Here is a 19,747-nt window from a genome sequence, read left to right on the forward strand (position 1 = left end):
TGCTAGGTCAGACCACAAGAGGGGATTAGAGACCAGGTCAGTCTGTAGGAAGATTGAAAGCTACTTGACCAGCTCTGCTCCTGTCCTCTCTTTGACTCTTAAAACCTACAAAAAGTAAAATAAAAATACAGCAAAGTGTGATCCTTTCAAAAGATGTTTTATTTGTTTACAGAGAGAAAAGTCAGTGGTTCTGGACAGTGTTACCCTCTACAGAAGGCTTGTTGGAATATGCGGCCCTCCACTTCTTCTACAATAGTGCAATTTTGTCTCCTCAGCAGGCTGCTGAAGTAGAGTAACAATTTTAACATGTTTTTTTTATCAAAATGATGTTAAAATTTGAGCAGTGCAAATAAAAAAAATCACAATAAACTTTAGTTTGCATTTTTTCATGACAAAAATTAGGGCTGTCAAAGTTAACATGTTATTGCATTAACACATTCATTAATTCATGCAGACAAATATTACATCTTACTTAGAGCATGTCAACATGAAAGGAGGGAGAAAGTTTTAAACTCTTAAGTGTAAAAGAAGGCATGTCTGCTCTGTGAGTAAAACAGGCGTTACTGTCAACCAGACCGTGCACGCATCTCCAGGCTCCACCGTGACCAGTGCACAAAGTTACAAGTTAACTATGAAACTCATGTGATTAACAACTATTAAAACCTTCGGCCAACTGACAGCCCTAAAAATAATCATGTTTGTGGCCCATGAGAACTTCTACCTTGATGAATCTGGCCCTCCTACTGAAAGGTTTGTATAACCCTGCTCTAAAGCATCTCCCGAACACCAGAAGCGTCTTGCACCATGGCCCTGTAAACTGATCTGTACACTTTCAACACATCAAGAGCTGAAGGACGGAGTTTAGGGTCTTCCTTCTTGCAATCGTTGTGAATCTGAAAAAGGTGAAAGCGAACCAATTCTCCTTCGGGTGCCCTTCCCAATATGAACTGTGTCACATCTGGAATTTTCCAGATATCGGTCTTTTCATCATATGCAGGCATGGAATCATCTGAAAATAGCGTCCCATCATTTCTGACAGGCCAAAGCTGCTCTGGGGCAACAAAGTCCCCAGTGAGCTCTCGATGGCCACATTTTACCAGTAAACCTTTGGACCAGTTGACTTCGGGCAGCGCGTCCAGGTCGTTCACCACCACATGGAAGTCATTCGTTAGCAGGAACTGTGAGAGCGTTTTCTCCAGGCTGTTTGAGTCACACATTACTCGCCGCCCAGCTGGGCTGTTGTGAAGGTAATGAAGGATGGTGACATAATCTGTGGCTAGTCTCAGTCGTAAGGACCACGTGTTGTACTGCTGGTACTGCTGTTGTCTGAAAACATGTTCTAAGTTGAGCAGTGAGCCATGTGGGTGGTGCTGGGTAACAATAGAATAGTCTTCGAGGCAAAACCCCACCAACTGCACAACTAGTGAGCCCTGCAAGGCCTGCAGCATTGACAATCCATGAAGAAAGTCTTCCAGGTAATCCAGAGAGGCCAGCTTAGACAGAGCCACCTTGTGACCTGTCCACTCTGCAAGATAAACCTGAGGAGGAAAAAAAGGGGGGGTTGGTGAGCTCATAACATATACACCTCTAGACAGGATATGGGATAAATTTAACATGTGAGCTTTGTCAGATGATGAGCTTGTAGGGGCTGTGGCCATGTACAGGTGCATCTCAATAACAGGGACTTCTTTAGAATGAATTGCTACATCAAAGCTGCGTGAAATGAAGGCGATCAGACTGCAGCCCTGCTATGATGTCTTATGGCATTTTGACATCTGGACTGGCGCGGTCCGGTCTTGGTAGCATTGGCCCACCCCTGCGCGGCCAGGTTCTGTTTGCTTATTATTCTCAGGAAGGCGGATGTCTCCAAACATTTGGGCGGGGCAAAAGACGTGTGGAAAAGTCTGTGGTGTTTTCCTTTGTTAGTAAACAAAAGGAGGCCGTGAGCAGTGTTACTTTTGGAGACTCCGAAATGAAGCACACAGCTTCCTATTCTCTTACTGAGTGCTCCTCACAACAGTCTGTCCTCCTGGCTGGAGCTAGCCTAGTGAACTAGACCAAATTCTTGCTTTGCAAAGTTTGGTCTAGGCACGCTCCATTGGAACCTCCGCAGCTCCTAACAGGACTCTGGCTAGCCAATCACAGCTCTCTAGAGGGGTTTCAAACACATAAAGAGCTGTGATTGGTCCATAATGGTGGGCCAATCATAGCGCTCTATCTGCTTAGTGAACAAATCACAGAGCTTTATCCGCTTTGTGGGCCAATCACGGCACTCTGTATGCCTGGTGGGTGGGATGATGCAACAGAGTGAAACAAGAGTATGCCACATTCTCTGTCCAGTGGAATGCGGAGATCATTTGAAAGACAACGGTAGAACCCGCCCCACAACCGAGAGCCGTCAATGGAGCATGGCCAGACTAAATAATACATTTATTTAGTCTGGCTTGCCAGGCTAGGCTGGAGCAGAAGATCCCAGCAGCAGTGACAGAAGATGTTTACTCCACCACATGCAGACTGAAAATGAATCGCACATGCAGGAAGGCTCTGAGGGCTCATTCTACCCGCCAGTCAGAAGCTCCCGCTATAGATAGGCATGAACTTCAGCTGGCCAATCAGTCCGTAGAGGGTGTGTTGGGCTTAGCACAAAGCGGACCACTAGAGAGCAGGTTTAAAAAATGGTCAGCTGAGAACGAAAACCACACAGATTACCCAGATGTGAACACAATATACCTGACCAGGGCTGGGCCGTGCCGAACCAGATGTGAAAGCACCATTATAGACACCCTGGCTGCTTTTGAATTAGAAATGAGCTTATCCGACTGTTGGCTCTGGTGAGTCTCTCAATCAGATTCCGTTACATTATCAATCCCACAGGGAAAATAAAGGCTAGCTAATATAAATTACAAGTTCACGGTCATAGCTCACACTTTGTCTAATGCTTTCTGAGGTAACATATTGTCTGTGGCTGTGATAGATCCTAAAACATCCATAGCCTTTATACTCGAGTACAACTCCACCTACCTTCTTAACGGCTCCCTGGCCAATCACCTTTAGCTTGTGCACTTCTGCACGTATCTGTGAACACTGGAGCCAGGGAGTACAGTTCCTCATGGTAGTCAGTTTAAAATGTTGAGGGAGACAGCCTGCATGGGTGTGTCGCTGCTGCTTGTCCTGACTCAGATAAATCACTGCAGCACACAGAAGCAAAGCAGCGAGGCACAGCGCGAGTCCCGGGGCGTTGTGGGAGAAAACACCACTGCTGTGCTGACCCATGGTGATCTACTTCACATGGAAAGTGTTAGTTTGTGAAGGCACAATCTGCAGGTGGAAAAAACATTTAACATTTTACCTGCACAAAAATAAAATATAAAAAAATACAAGTGCAAAGTACTTTTATTTACATGCATTTTTTTTTCATAAAAGCAAACAGCAGATTTGACATGTCAATTTCAAACACTTTGTATGTGAATAAAAAGTAAAATAGTTATTTTACCAAGAAGTGAAGAACAGAATAAGTCTATGCCATGCACTCTTTGGAGTTTTATATTCAGGTGAGTTTTTTAAAAAAATCCAGGTTATCCAGTCAGTGATTCAGGCTGCTTCTAATGACCATCAACTAATTGATTTGATTATTAATTAATTAAAATTATGAATGTTTCATAAAAGAACCAAATAAAATGTTTCATTTGAGTTCATTTCCATTTCAACAACAAATTGTGTGATTTAGGATCTACCACAGACAGACAGGTGCATAAATAATAAAATGTTTTATTCCCAGTCATGGTAGTGTTCATCACCTTTCTTTCAGTTGACTTTACTCTGCGGAGGTTGAGAGCCGGGAGCAGAGGGAAACCATGGGCCAGCCTTCAGCAACCGCTGTGAAGAATAAAATCGTTATGCTGCTTTAGAGAAATAACTGTGAGTGTTAAAAGAGCGTGCATGTAAGAACAATTCAATTCACCAGGTAATCTGGGTCCAGACAGAACCTCATTTGGGTCTGGCTTCAGACTGCAGTCCATCATTTAGGGACCCCTGAGTTAGAAGGAAACATAAAGCTACAAAGGTCAGGAATGGTTTTAACTCAACTTGTAGAAACTATCAGCATGTACTTTCAGAAAAAAGAAAGAAGCTCGTCAGCACTGCAGCTCAGCTGCTGATCATCTCTGGCATGCAGATACTAAGGCTGAGTTGTGTATTTTTATTTTTTATTTTTTTTACCACGCTGAGAATAAGAGACTCGAAAGTTATGTCAGCAAAGACTCAGCGTTCTACTGATTCAGGAACTGGACCTCTGGTGCTGCACGCAGCTTCTACCTACAGCATCCTCACTTTCACAGCACAGCCTTTTCAGGTGGGGGCAATCTAATGCATCGTCATGTGTTTGTAGCGTTTTCCTCTGCACCAGTGTGCTCTGATGCACTGACCACATTTTAGCCCCTCTAATCTAATCTAATCTAATCCTACATTTTTACCCGGAGTCTTGACATCGTTTCGTGAGATCGAAGGAGCCAATCTCTCCAACGTATTAGAGTAAAACAGGGTAGAACCTATTTAGGGTTTTTAATCGAACAAACCTTTATTTATGATCCAGAAATCCTAAAGAAAACGTTTCATCCGGAGCTAAATCTGTTAAGACCTGGTTGTTTTGCAGCAGAAATATATATATAAACGTTATGCCCTAAGAACAAGCTTGAACATGGGTCTCCATCTATTGTGGAGACTAGAAATGTTTTATAATATAAATTTATGAAATTAAAGCTTACATGAGCAGACTTTACATGACATCTTTCTTCTTCGTCGGTTTTCTTCTTCGTTGGTGCGGATTGTAAGCAGTCTACTTCAGTGTTACCGTCACCTACTGGACTGGAATCTGGGACATAAATGGGTCGTCTTCCGAACTTAAATAATTTTCACCTTTATTTATACACGTGAATCTCATTGAGACACGAGCGACCTGACTAGTTTTTACTCAGTAAACAAAATGCCTCAGAGGGGCCTCTCCTCTCCTGACTGCATCTAATACAGTTATTGAACCGATTGCAGTATAAACATAACCCAGCTGGACATTTTGTTATTTTATGAAGTGTATGATTTAATACCTTGTATTGTGCCAAACCTTTTTGACTTGTACTTTATTTAATGTTACCTTTTTATGCTGTTTGGCCTATAAATCCCCTTCATGTCCTATCTACATGGGCAGGAATTAGAAAGGTTAAAAACTTCACTTTGTCATGTAGACCATAAACTGATACATTTAATTTTTCTATGTGATGGCTTTTGTGTTTTATCCTGTCAAGAGAAGAAAACTGTTATTATCAAGGATTTAGCCTAACCGTAACCATACTTCTCACTAAATATGCACATTAAATTTTTCCAAACAATTTGTAAGAAACACTTGAAACAGTGACAGTTCAGTCATGTGTGATGTATTACTCTGTTGGGATTGTGTAAATGGTTCCTGCTGCTAACTATTCAGTCAGAAAATTGTCTATAGAAAGAAAAATAGATAGGAAACACTGGTACTCACATCAGAGTTACCAAGTCAGTTGTTACTGATGCTTGGTGAAGGAGAAAAATAACATCTGTATTAAGAAGTATAAATATTTTTTAAAACGATAGATTTTTCTATGGTAGACAGAGTGTGACAAGGCAATGTGACAAGGCAATATTTCTCTAGATTAACATTTTAAAACGAATAAAAAACAGAAGTTAATCAGTGCTTTCAGAGCAGTAGGCCTATGCATTGAGATGAAAGACTGATTCATAACCTTTGGACAAGAAGCATGAATGGGGTAAAGCAACAAAAATAGATTTTAAAATAAATATTTTAATTATGATTTTGTAATAATTAAAAAGGGACAGATCAAGAACGAGGATAATTCTAATGACAAACTCTAAACATATCTTAGATAAATAATCCTCAAACAATTTCAATGATCTACAGATAATATCCTTTCCCACAATCCTGAGTAACTAGAGCCACATAAGAAATGAGTTGCACCCGAGCGTAAATGTGTAGCCGCCAAATTGGGTGGGTCTCCTCGTTCTCCAAATCCAGAGTGAGCAACTATGGGGAGCCTAAGTCTCCTCTCTTTCCAGTCGGCTCATGGGTCCCCGGAAGAACAAAAAAAAAAATGAATGCAAGTCAATGTGGCTAAAAGAGCTATTTTCAAATCCGCTTTGCCTTATGCGCTGGATCGCACATATGTTAGTAAGTAAATTAAGTAAGTAAATTTTATTTATATAGCACTTCTCACAGACATAGAATCACAAAGTGCTTCACATAGATCAAAACAAAATAAAACAAAGTCATAAAATCATAAATAGATTAACATCATAAAATCAAAATGATCTCAAAGCAGAATTAGATTAACATCAGAAAAAATAAAGCCATAAAATTATAAAATTTCATAAACAGATTAAAGAATAAAATCTGAGTTAAAAATAAGGAAATAAAGGGTTTAGTTAAAAGCAGCTTTAAATAAAAGGGTCTTCAGCTGTTTTTTAAAAGTGTTCAGACTGTCAACGCTGCGTAAAGATAAAGGAAGATCATTCCAGAGTCGGGATGCAACAGTCTGGAAGGTGTGATCACCTCCACTTTTGATCTGGACTTTGGAACTTGTAGAAGGTTCTGGTGTGTGGACCTGAGGGCTCGGGTTGGAGCATAAGGCTTTAACTGTTCAGTAAGGGTTAGCAGTAAGGGTTATAAGGAGGAGCTTGACCACGTAGAGCATTGAAAGTTATAGTCAGGATTCTAAAATGAACTCTAAAGTTAACGGGTAACCAGTGCAGAGACATTAGAAAAGGAGTGATGTTTGCCCTTCTGTTTGCTCCAGTTAGGAGCCTCGCTGCAGAGTTCTGGACCAACTGATGGCGGTCAAGGGCTTTTTTGTTAAAACATGTGAAAGGTGTGTTCCAGTAATCTAGACAGGAGGAAATAAAGGCATGGATAACCATTTCAAGTTCATGTTTTGACACCAAGCTTCACAGTTTGGAGATATTTCTTAAATGATAAAAACAGTTTCGGACCAAAGTTTTTGAGTGACCTTCAAGAGACATTGGTCAAAAACAACACCCAAATTCCTTAAGTTTGTCTTGACGGCAGAGGATAAATGACTACGTTTTAGACTAATCAGGGGAACCATGTTCTCAGGGGAAATGATCAGACATTCAGTCTTTTCAGAGTTTAACTGATGGAAGTTATCTTCTAGCCAGCTGGTGATAGCTGAAAGACACTCTAGTAATTCAGACAGTTTATAGAACTCAGAATCCTTAAAGGAACAGTACAGCTGAATATCATCTGCATATAGGTGATAAGAGACATTATGAAAAGAATCAAGATTCTGTCCAACAGGGTGTCTGTACAGCAGAAACAACAGTGGACCCAAAACAGAGCCTTGAGGTACCCCACAGAACAAATCAGTAGAATCTGACATAATTTGGTTTATACAGACACTGTAACTTCTGTTAGAAAGGTACGATTTAAACCAGTCCAGAACAGTTCCAGAGACCCCCACTGAGTCACCAAGTTTGTTACTTAAGGTGTTGTGATCAACAGTGTCAAACGCTGCAGAAAGATCCAACAATACTAACACTGTGACCTCCCCGTTGTCTGCATTCATCATGATGTCACTGGAAACTTTAAGCAAAGCTGTTTCTATTGAATGCTTTTTTACAAAAACCAGACTGGAATTTATCAAAATGGTTGTGTAGTTCCAGAAAAGTAATCAGTTGATCTGCCACAACCTTTTCCAATATTTTAGAGATAAAGGGTAATTTAGAAATGGGTCTGTAATTTTTAGGCTGAGATGAGTCCATACTTGGTTTTTTAAGCATTGGTTCAATAACTGCATGTTTGAAAACAGATGGTACAGAGCCAGATTGTAGGGATAAATTAATAAAATCTACAATGCATTGTCATGGTCCGTGGTGAGCTGCCTGCCTGTAACTCTGTTTTCTGCTGAGCATTGTCCACAGGCGGGCGTGTCTGAGAGCTACCAGCTGCAGCTGATCCCATCATCAAGGCCCAGGGAATTTAAGGAGCAGTGTGACACTTCACCACGCCGGATGATTTCTCTGTTTGGATAGCTCTAGCCTCTAACCTGCCTCGTATCTGTATCTGTATCTGTATCTGTATCTGTATCTGTATCTGTATCTGTATCTGTATCTCGTTCCAGTTAACCTGCCGCCTGAAATCCCTGAATGTCTTTCCCTGCTCTCCTTCAGGTTTCTCTCCACATTCCATCATCTCCAGAACCAACCTGGACTCCTGCATTCCAGACCACACTGCCTCCTCCCCTGGCTGCCCGCTCTCAGCCGCTCACCTGCCCTCATCAACCTCCGCTCCTCCATCTCTGGATAAATCAATTCTCTCACCTTCTGGATATCCTCTGCTCACCTGGACCTGACCAAAACCCTCCCTGTACATTCCACCGCTACCAAGAAACGGTAAGCTTAGCCTCAAGATAAAATCTCCATTATTCCACCGGTTATTCACTCTGTCTCCCTCCTCAGAACCTCCTCCTGGAATCCTGCTGCCAGTACTGAGCATCTTTGGTTCCCGTCCCTCCTTTAGCTCCTCATTTAAAAATAAACCATTTACACACTTGTTTCTGTGAAGTGATTCTGCATGTCGTGGGTCAAGAAATTGCCACCCAGCATGACATGCATGAGCCAATTTGGTTAACCATCCTGATTAAGGTAGTAGGAATGAAATCAGCAGGGCATGAGGTTGGTTTCATGTGTTTCTGAATGAGGCACATGTTCTGGAAATCTACAGGACTAAAGACAGACCAAGATTGAGGGAGGGGTTGGATGGGGGTAGGAAGTAGATGGGGTAGAAAAACTTGCCCTGATATTTCTGATATTATTCTTAAAGAATGCTAGAAAGTTGTTAGTCAGACCTTGAGTAAACTAGTTGTACTTCTATTTAAATTAAAAGTAATGAAGTGTGTTTCGACCACCCCAGTCATGTACTTTGAGATTCATCAGCTTATAAATGTTTGTAATTAGCATGACTACAAATCAGATGTCAGTATGACGCATATATGACATCACCACAGAATCTCCTCTGCTCTAGCGTAGCTGCTACTTACGAAATAGCCATATTTATGGTGTTTCTTTCCTTCCTGAAGTAATGATTTGAAGTTCGCTGAACTTACAGCCATTTTCTCTCTTTTTCTGTCTGGTTCGATGACGTCCCTTTAGTAGAGCACATTTGTAGTCCTGGACATATTTTCACACAAAACCTAAAATAACATTTCCCCCCCATTTGGAAAAAAAGCACTTTCTTTGTATCAAAACAATTCTTTTAAATTCCCGACACATGTGAAATCCATGGCACATAACAAACAGAATGAGAAAATAGCTCTTTTAGCCCCATTGACTTGAATAAATTTTTTTTGTTCTTCTGTGGACGGACCCATGGTCCAGAACTAGACCCGTTTTCTTCTGCAGCTTATGGTTGCACAACTGGCAGAAACAGATCACATGGTATTATTGACTTTTCTAGTCTACCTGTTGAGATTTTAGATTTTCATTTATTTAGTTTAAGTATATCAATAGTTTAATTGTCATGCCATATACCATATGTCTGACTTTATGAAAAAACATTGTAAAGTGGTATTTTTTTTTTAGTTGGGTAAGCAACCACCCACTGGAGGCGAATGGGGACCCATCCAGATGGCGACCCGCTGCTATGCCATCCCTTGTCCTCCACGCGTGTACGAACCATGGACCATATGACCGTCAAAAAATTTTTTAATTTCCGGTATTGGTCCACTGATGAAGGAAATGAGTCACCCTGCTTTTACTTTGAAAAGTTGGAGTGGTGACGTCACAGCTCCTCACCGACAAAACCCAGGCATCAGCAACAAAGACGTGAAACAGCCAACAACAGGTACGTCTTTGTTGTTATCATGCTATTATTACTAAACACACTTTTATTATTTTGTCTCCTAGTTTTAAATGCAGCCTGTGTTTATGTAATGGGCGCTGAGTCGCGTCCTTCAGTCTTTGAAACGAGGAAAAAACAAACCCGCAAAATAGCTAAAATTAGCTTATCGATACAGTATCAGCTACGCAGTAAATGAACACGATGGAAGCCCATTCATTAGCTGCGGGTTATAGCTCAGTAAGAACAGGTATTTTGTTACAGTTGTCTGTAAGTTTATTTGCTTCAGGCGTGTCGGGGTTGATGTGCATGTCTTCTGTTAAGACAAGCAGGAAACCCTCTGCTTTGAACACATCGAAGGGGTTAAAAAGAAACATATACAGCATATTTGGACCATTTTGTCTCTTTATTTAACACATTCAGATCTTATCTTATTTTGTACTCGTGCCACTTTGTCACCTGGATGAATGAAACCAAGAGACAGTCGTGACCACAGAGGTAGAGCAAATTATACATTTGTTCTTGACTGATTGCGCAATTCTTAATATTGCGTGAAGGCTCATAGCGGTGCTTGGGTTGAGCACGTACTCCCGAATGGAGGTGCCTTGTTTCCATAGTATCCTTTCTGCTCCTCAGAGGGTTGCTATGTTTGCACAGTACTGACCTTCGTCCTCTTTTTCTCTCTGGCATCTGCTTCTGTTAGCGGCGATGAGTCATCAGACGAGCAGATCTTTTTCATACATCCTCACTGATCTGCTGGCTTCACGTTTATATGCGACATGCAGCAAGTCCCAAATAAAAGAAAGAAGGTTTCGGCGTGAGCTTTTTGAATCAGAGGTCCCACCATCCTGCACACTTGCTCAGGTTCCTGCTCCAGCACACCTGCTCTAAAGACTGTAATTACTGTAGAATACAGCATGGTGAGGAGGTGATAAAGTTTCATCCATTCAGGTGTGCTGGAACATGACATGAAAAACTGGGCTTGGTGGCACCTGCTTTAAATGATATCAAGAACTGGGAAACTATTTGTACATCGTCTAGACTTTGGTAGTGTGTTTCTTTTCAATGGCACATTTGCAGGGCTGGTCAGCTCTACACTTCTGACATGATGTCAATGAATTTTACGATTTGATTTTGTGAGTTGAAATTTTAGTTGTGTAAATTTCTGGGTGGAAAAGTCAGCCCACTACTCATTATCTAAATAACAATCAATATCTTTAAACCTTTTAGATTGGGAAGATTATGTCTTATGTTAAAATCCCCAACATGATGCCCAATCGATGCCCAACCCTACAGGTGAGGCCGAAAACTTCTAGATATCGGCCTTGAAAGTCGGCTGCACATATAGGCCATTTGCAGACTGTGACCTCTACATAGTGGCATCAGTGTCTGCATTGGGAAAACCCATATTGGTCAATCTGTATAACTGTTAAAGTGTCCGGTTTCCCCCAGAAATGAGTTAAGTCTGGTGGCTTCGGCTGTCCTGGGGTGAGGGGTTGGGGGGATGGGGTGGCAACGTGTGTGTGTGTGTGTGTGTGTGTGTGTGTGTGTGTGGTGGTGGTGGTGGTGGTGGGGTGGGGGTGGGGTGGGGGATTTGCACACGTTTCGCTGCTGTTTATCAGCTGATGGAGGGCTCTAGTTTCGCGGCACCGTTCATGTCAGCGGACACGGTAGGGTCAGGGAGGGGGCGGGGCATGATGCCTAGCCTAGCGGGTGGGCAAGCAAAGCCTGGCGGGCCGCCAGGCTTATAAAGCGCTGGGGGAAACCCTGCTGTCATGTAAATGTGATAAATATTGCGAACCTTATATAATTTCTTCGATTTGAAACAGGTGGTTTAGTATGTAAGGGTAAGAAGTATTCGGAGCAGCTTACTGACTGGTTCCAAGTTGTTCTCCCAGAGTGTCTGGTGTGGAAATGCAAACATCTGCAACATTTGCATCAAGACCTTACGTGTCTTGTGATGTCTAACTTCTACTTGAATGTTTTTACGGATTTGTTCACACAAACCTCTGATCATCAACACAAAGTTATTCATCTGGAGTCTCAAATAACATTTAATTGCATTAATTTGTATAGTCACTCATGTTCTCTGACACACACTTCCTGTGTTTTTAGTTGTGAGTGTATGACGAACACCATCTCTATCGCTGAGAAACATGTGAGCATCAACTGTGGTCTGCTCTGAAAATCTGAAAGTAACATTTAGAAGTTGATCGAAGAGCGAATCACATAAGTAAAATGTGAAAACTAAATCACTTTAGGTACTGCATAACAACTGATGCTGGTTAATAGATATTTAGTTGGTTCATATAAATATTTCTGCCTTTTCAGGTAAGGTGGTAAAGAGAAAGTAAATGACAGAGCACCAGTCTGTGTGTCTGGATTCAATGAAGGACCGCAGCACATTAAAAGGATCTAAGTCCAGAATGTTTCATGTGGATAAAAGGTGCAGGCCAGTTTAGTTTCTGTTTATTCATTTCACCAAATGAACATGTTCATGTGTAACTTCTTCTTAAAGGTGACTGGACATCTTTTTTCTTGTTTTTAAGGATGTTTCAGTTCTCATCAGGAACTTCTTCAATTCTAACTAACGTAAGTCAACATTTAGGATTAAAGAAGCTCCTGGGATGAGAAGCAAAGCATCAACAACAAAGAATTAAGCTTCTCATCTTTAAATTAAAGTCTTACTCATCAACAGAACCATTTATTTCACACCAGTTTTTTCTTAAATAGCAACAAATAGCCAAGGTGGTCATACAGCAACACAAAACACACAACAGGTGTGGCAGAATTGATTAAAGTATTTCATGTAAAAATAAAATACTGCTCTTACTAATGTTGGTGCCATGTTTGTTTGATCATTTCAGTGTTAATGCACAGAAGAAGAGAGCAAGAAGGAGAAAAGGGGAACAGAAGTAAGTTTGGAAATATGTTCACATGCGTGTGTGTGACACAGCAAAACTGCACCCCAGAGCATCTTAGAAATAGTAATTATATTAATAAAACATCATTTAAAAATCCTGTTTGCTGTTCTCAGCCTAGTCAAACGTGTCTGACGGTGCCAGTTCCTGTCAGTAGGGATTTGTTTATCTTAGGAAATCATCAACCTGCTCTGACACTTGACATTGCATCGTGCACCAGTCAGCTGCTGACAGCGGAGAGAGTTGGTTCTATTTTGAACATAAAGAAATCTTTTGCAGTACCAGAATCAGAACCAGGGTAGGTGCTCTTCTGCCTGGATTGGCCTGGCGTTGAGAGGGAAGAAAGCAAACAATTAAAGGACAGGGCCAGTTGTCATTTCAGCGGTAAGGAAACCCGTTCACTCAAAAACCAAGCAAACAAGTTGAAGTTGAAGATTAAGACATGATAATAATCTGGATAGTAACCTGTGATGTTCTCAGTCATCCTTGTTGTGGTTTTTGTTGTTTTGCTCTGAGTCAACTCTTAAAGGCACAGTGTGTGATATTTTTACCTGTTTACTATCAAATCCTGTGTTTCCAGTTCACAAACTTGTCCTTTTTTACTAATATTTCTCACCAACATCAATTCTAAATATTCCTCTCAACTTCAAATTATACATTTTTATATACATAAATTGTGGTCGACGCTCCATGGTCATCCACCATCTTAAAATACAGTAGCTGTTTAGGGACATACAAGCGCCACGTTACTCGTTTGGACTATGACTGTAACCTGAAAGAACCAGCAGTGGGCAGCAGTGCGCCCTGGAAGCATGGAGTCTGCTAATTCAACTAAGAAATAGAAAAGGATAGCTACACTGTTGCTTTACATGTTAATTTGAATAAAAAAATTAAATCAAAAGACACATAAAATTTGTCAGTTCGTTATCATGTCCAACACAAGGAAGCCGCATATGTTCAGACCCCCGCCCGCTGGACGCTAGCCTCTGGTTAGTGTGTCTCTAACTCCCAAACTCACCTCAAGTTGTTCACCCGTCTTTTCCTAGTACCAGAACTCCCGATCCAGATCCAGTATGTCCGTACCAGAACTCCTGATCCAGTCACAACGTGTCAGTACCAGAACTCCCGATCCAGTCACAACGTGTCAGTACCAGAACTCCCGACCCGGTCCCAACGTGTCCGTTCCAAAATACTTCTACTCAGGTCTCCTCTCTTCCTGCAGCCTGCTGTCTTTCCCAACACGCTCCAGCGTTAGCCAGTGGCTAGTCAGCGTTGTTTACTTTATCTCCACAACACCTTACTAATGGCGATGTAGTTCTGCACGCGTTACAGAGACACTTCGGCACAGAGGGCTTCTTCTCAAACGTTACCTTTAGACTTTGGTCTCCTTTTGCTGGTAATCCGTGGGAGTTTACACACAGCATACACAGCGTCTCCCCAGCTCTAGCCATGGCTAACAAGTAGCTCGGTAGCTCGTGACGCCGATCTCCACCACGCCAGCCGTAAGCCACGATTAGCTGGTGGACAAGTCAGCAATGTTTACTTGATGTCCACAACGTGTCCCCGGCTCACCAACACTCCTTCACCAGCCATAGTTAACGATCAGCCAGTGATCGCTCCATATCCATATAAGCTGGTAGCGGCAGCCAGTTTGTTTACATCGAGCGGTCCGTGATCCACATGAAACGGGTGTTGTGGGAAATTATGTTCCCCTGAAATATTCTGTTTCCCTTAGGCAGTCAAGAGCAAATATTTCCAAATCCACAGAACTTATTGTCCATTATGAGGACTAAACTACCTCAAATAAAAGGTGGTTAAACTGAGTTAGATCACATAATTTTACATAACTTTCAAAAATGATGAATAAGCTTGCTGCAAAAGAGTGAACAAGAATGTTTTTACTGTATCTTTTTTATTTTTAGGAGGAAATACAGATAAGAAATCACAAGCATAACATTATTACATTACATTACATCATTTTCCCGTTAAAGTTTTTCACAAATGTTGTGAAAATAGCCAGAAGTGCGATCTCCCGACAGGGGAGGACAGAATATTTCCGGCAAACACATTTTCTCACAACACCTGACCTCCCGGCTGACGTCACCCCTCCTCCGTGTGTGAATCGTGACCGCTTCAATAACAGAACTAGCTTGCTTCCTTCAGGACCGGTAGGCTGATAAAACAGTCATAATTATAAATGCCTTTTTAAAGAGGTCGAGTAGCTTGTTTTAAGCTTTGTGTGGGTTAGGCTACACAGGTTGGAAATTGATTATACAGTCAAACTCATGAGTGGGCCACCGTAGCTGCAATACTTTCTCTGAACTGCACGGTGCTAAAGAGTCACATTTTTTCATCATGATTTCAATGGATTTCACACACGGGGCCTTTAAACTTCCTTCAGAGAGAGACAGTTTAATAGAAGTTTAACGCAAATTATTTTGTTTTATTTTCCGGATAACGGAGTTACTTATGCAACATCCGATTTCAGGCACTTAGCGGCGTGTTTTCTGTTTTCAAACCCCTAAAAGAGGTCGGGCCTGAAATTACACAAACTATTAAATTAGACAGATGGAGTTAGCTGGTTTCCCTGGTTGTTTTCTTGTTTGTCCAGCTTGGTGACTTTCAGTCAGTTTCTCCTGCTAGAGATTAGATTCATTTGATCATCTCAGTAAACGTAAACGTTCATGGGGGCTAATCTGGAATAGAGCTAAGAGAACAACTCTCAGACTCTGTTGTTTTCCTCTCGTTTTTCCATTTAAGTCTTGAAAGTTAAAGTTGTTGTTTCTCCTTTGCAGCCTTGAAGCAGACAAGCGATATCCACAAGTGTAATGGGAGACTCCATGTTGTATATGGTGCTGTTAGCGTTCATCCATCTCAGTCAGAGCCTAGATGTACAGAAAACCCTGTATGGGTCCAAATGGTAAGTAAAAGGCTTATTTCCTTCCATTGAGCAGTTAATAATATATGTTTATTTAAGATAATTTACTGCCCTAAGGGGGCATTTATTCATACTTCCTGGTTTAGTCACCATTTGTTAGCCTTAACAGTGAAACAGGAAGCGTCTGTTTCCATTCTTCTTAAACAGTAAAATTACAGGTCTTCTCCCACCCAGTCTCACTTAACTCAGTAACAAAGACATCACACTCTCAGTAGAACACACACGCACGCACGCACGCACGCACGCACACACACACACACACACACACACACACACACACACACACACACACACACACACACACACACACACACACACACACACACACACACACACAGTGTCCTCAGGGACACATATGATCCACCAGGTGCAGGGGGACCTGCCTGATTCCAACCACCACCCTCAGCAGCAGACCACACTGACTAGGATCAAACCGGTCTGATGTGGGTTTTCAGTGTAATTTATGTTTTGTTTGGTCTGCTTTTGTTAAACAAGTGCATTGATGTGAAAAGGAATTTCTCCTTGAGGACAAAATGTCTAATCAAATCAAATTAAAGTCAAAGTAAAGCCAACTACTGCAGCGAGCGAGCCGTTTCATCCCTCTTTAGCACTTCCTTTGTTTGAGCTTTTCTTGTGTTGTGTTACACCCCTGTGCTAACCACCATCAGATATGAAAACAGTGCAACACATGCACAATTACCATCAGATTACCACAAGACATATTTCATAAGAAAGCCATTTAATTACGAAACTCTTTGGAAAGTATCTTGTCAAAATTGACTTCTTGAAACCATATGAAATGTTAGCCTGGCAAGCCCTTTTATATATGAGAATAAAGGGCTGGGTGATATGGCTTTTTATTTATTTGTTTATTTATTTTATTTATGATTTGTTTTCTAAAACCCCCCCTAATTATTAAGAAAAGCAATAAGTACAAATGGAAAACAACTTAAAGCAAATTTTGAATTTATTTAATCAAAAGCATACCTTTGGCTATGTGCAAAGCACTTTGGTGATTATTCTCCACCGTGCCCCTTTCCTGTCATATGCGGTGCCTTGTGCAAAAGATTTGGATACAGTTAGCTGTTTTTTAGCTAAGGTGTGTTGGTCACTACAATTTAGTTTGTCTTGGAGTGACAGGCATTCTTCATATTCGGCTGGATGCCTCTGTTTCCGCTGTAGGAATAGGTTTGTGGTGTTGCTGCCTTTGACGGCGATGGGATTTAGGCAATTGTTGCAGCGTGAGGTCTCCGGCTCCATGTCTGTCGCAGCAAACCCTTACCAGTTCCAAACAACAGTTTTGTGTGTGCTATGATGTTGTTGCTTGCCATACTGCGATGTGAAACTAACCCTACGGAAGTGCCAAGGAGCCAAAAAGGCACCGTTACATAAAAACTAAATTTACTTATTTTTAAATCGCCCGCAACAAAAAAACTCTAATTAATTAATTAATTAATCGATTTATTGCCCAGGCCTATGAGAATATATAGTCTGGCCACGGTCTATTGACAGATCTCAGTCGTGGGGAATAATCTACGGTTGTCTTTCAAACTGTCTCCACATGCTATTGGACAATGTGACATACTCACCGCTACAGATGTCAGTCACGAGGCAGTCCACCATACACCGTCAAAGTACATGCAACAACATCCTTTTTTAAAATAAACTTTAGTACCTCTAACTGCTTTTGACTCAAAGGAAAGCTCAAGTCAAATACTGTATATGCCATAGCCCTCTCACACTACTGATAAGATATCACCCTAACCCACGCTAAAAGATCTGGTCTATTTTTTTTTAAGTTTTCTACATTTCATCATGTTTCTAGGAAGGTTTAGTAAATGTTGTTCTTATATTTAGCTACTAAATATTTGTTGTATTCTGTCAACTACTCAGTGTTTCCCTGTAAACCACGAAGCACCCCTCATTGTTTATCTGTTCCTCCCTAAGGTTTCAGGAAAATGTCCTAAAACTTAGTGATTTGGCATCCAGAAGCAACTCACAGCAGCTCCCAAATTCTCACAACTTCTCTGTGGATATTCGAATGCCTGGTGTTTTGCCAACTCAGGTGAGGCTTTTATTAAATTAAATGATATTACTTTGGGCAAACTGGGATGTTAAACGTCAGAAGTTCACTACAAAAAGTAAACTAATCCACTCAGTCCTGAATTACCGACAGAAGTGTTCATCTATTGTGAGTTCATGTTGGGCTTTTGTGTCTCCATATGTTAAAAAGAAAAACCTCCCAAGAGGCATTTTCTCATCATACTGCTCTGCTGACAAACAGAATCTGAATGTGGTTCTGCACTGCAGTTATAAGAAAGCCAGCTCATGTTTATGTAAATCATCCGGTCTGTTTTTAAAAATTGAGCTGTTTGCATCACATTTAGCAGGAAACATCAACATCTCCTAAGGGGTGTGGGTACTAAGCCTGGTTAGGACTCCAGACTTGTGGTCACTAGGTGTGACAGCGGATCATGAATGTTGAAACAGTGGGTCTGAAGTTGTTTTTTAGGTACCACGCCCTTCCTACAAAGCTCCATGCATTAGGCCTAATTTCTAAACCCTGACCCAGTTTGTTGTTCATTCCTTTTAAAGCAGCCGATATACTAAAAGACAGAAATACATCCCACAAACATCAGTAAGTTCTCAGATTGGCTTTTATGTTTGTTAAAATAATAATATTAATTGGTGCAAATCAAATTATTTTTAACAACACAATGAGTGATTTTACAGCAGCCTTGTTTTTTGACATTTCACCTTGTCGTTTGGTATAAAAAGAAAAAAAAATCTTATGTACAAAAAAAAGCACAACTTGCAATAAGGTGAAAGTTCTTAAATATAATCAAATTTTATCTGCCAGTGCGTTAAACAAAAGTTGCTTGGCTAGTTTTCGTAAAACTGGCAATTAAATCTAACATTAGACTTCTCTTTTTTTAATTGCTCATCCCATTAGTAGATTCCTTTACTCAAAACAAGAACATGTGATCACATTAAAGCTTATTTTAAGGACTTGCTGTTTTTTGTACATAAGAACATTTTTCCTTTTAGAATAAAAATACAGTAAAATGTCTAAAAACAAGGCCATCTCCTTGAAAACTATTTTTTGCTGTGTATCACATTGACAGTCTGTTTTTTCGATGTTGACTGTAGAAAGTATTGATTTCAACAGCCATAATAAAAACATAGATATACGTTTGGGTTATTTATGACAAAATGCTTTAGCCATTTATAAATAACTAGTTTTCCTTCTTACTGTCTGAACTTAAATAAACAAACATTGTGATGTTGTACCATTATCCCTTGTTTCTGTCGCACTTCTTTTGTTATTTTATTTTCAGTGTAATCAGACTTCATGTGCTTTACATTTACAATCATTTAGTTGTAGATGATGATAGTTTATGTGTTACTTTGGTTTTGTAACAACAAAATCAGCTAGCTACACTCAGATTCCATTTACAATAAAGCACTCCAGCGCCTCCATCTCATCAGGAAATTAAGGGATTTTAATGTCAGGAAAAACATTTTAACTAGGGTCTACCGGTCAATCATAGAATCCATTTTAATGTTTAACATTACATCCTGGTACATCTATCTCACTTGTAAACACAACAATAAACTGCAACGGATCACACATCAAGCAGGCTAAATAATTAGTTCACCACAAACCCCCTCTTTCCCTGCTGCATGAGCTCTCTGTGAGCAGGAAAGCCACGCTGACCACAGAGGAACCTTCTCATCCCCCCCACCAGTCCTTCAGTCTTCTCCCATCAGGCAGGAGATACAGAATCCCACTGTCCAAAAAAACTATCCATAAGAAAGCATTCATCCCATCAGCAATCACAGCCCTCAACAGACACAGAACTTCAATAACCCGCAAATGATTTTATGTGTTTTAGGCATATAGTTGCATCTTTGGTTTTATGGCTTTAAAGCTCATATTTGTGTTTTTAGTTTTTTTATGATTTTTTATTGTATTTACTGTTCTATGAAAGTGTG

General features: G+C 40.7%; 2 protein-coding genes across 7 annotated transcripts in view; one reads left to right on the forward strand and one right to left on the reverse strand.

Annotated features, from left to right (window-relative positions):
- Positions 1-550: 550 nt before the first annotated feature.
- On the reverse strand, positions 551-4,857 carry pomk (protein O-mannose kinase). Of its 2 annotated transcripts, none has more exons than XM_015974368.3 (5): positions 4,764-4,857; positions 3,962-4,032; positions 3,798-3,876; positions 3,022-3,279; positions 551-1,538 (listed from the first exon to the last, which is right to left on the reverse strand). In XM_015974368.3, the coding sequence occupies exons 4-5, from the start codon at positions 3,271-3,273 to the stop codon at positions 768-770; spliced, it is 1,023 nt and encodes a 340-aa protein (XP_015829854.1). In that variant the 5' UTR covers positions 3,274-3,279; positions 3,798-3,876; positions 3,962-4,032; positions 4,764-4,857; the 3' UTR covers positions 551-767. The 2 variants fall into 2 exon arrangements, with proteins under 2 accessions (XP_015829854.1, XP_015829847.1); XM_015974361.3 differs by having other exon boundaries at positions 3,022-3,318.
- Positions 4,858-9,768: 4,911 nt separating this feature from the next.
- The window catches only part of pam (peptidylglycine alpha-amidating monooxygenase), a 42,882-nt gene continuing 32,903 nt past the window's right edge, over positions 9,769-19,747 (forward strand). The window contains exons 1-6 of one of the 5 annotated variants that reach the window (XM_015974340.3): positions 9,800-9,898; positions 12,224-12,338; positions 12,442-12,484; positions 12,760-12,807; positions 15,609-15,733; positions 17,699-17,816. In XM_015974340.3, coding sequence (XP_015829826.3) covers positions 15,642-15,733; positions 17,699-17,816 — 210 coding nt within the window. In that variant the 5' untranslated portion in view covers positions 9,800-9,898; positions 12,224-12,338; positions 12,442-12,484; positions 12,760-12,807; positions 15,609-15,641. Of the gene's footprint in view, positions 9,899-12,012; positions 12,051-12,223; positions 12,339-12,441; positions 12,485-12,759; positions 12,808-13,067; positions 13,198-15,608; positions 15,734-17,698; positions 17,817-19,747 lie in introns of those variants that run through there. The other 4 variants (XM_054744063.2, XM_015974349.3, XM_015974334.3 and 1 more) reach the window with 4 other exon arrangements.

The sequence above is a fragment of the Nothobranchius furzeri genome, chromosome 6, assembly GCF_043380555.1.
Source record: "Nothobranchius furzeri strain GRZ-AD chromosome 6, NfurGRZ-RIMD1, whole genome shotgun sequence".
In the NCBI taxonomy this organism is placed as follows: domain Eukaryota; kingdom Metazoa; phylum Chordata; class Actinopteri; order Cyprinodontiformes; family Nothobranchiidae; genus Nothobranchius; species Nothobranchius furzeri.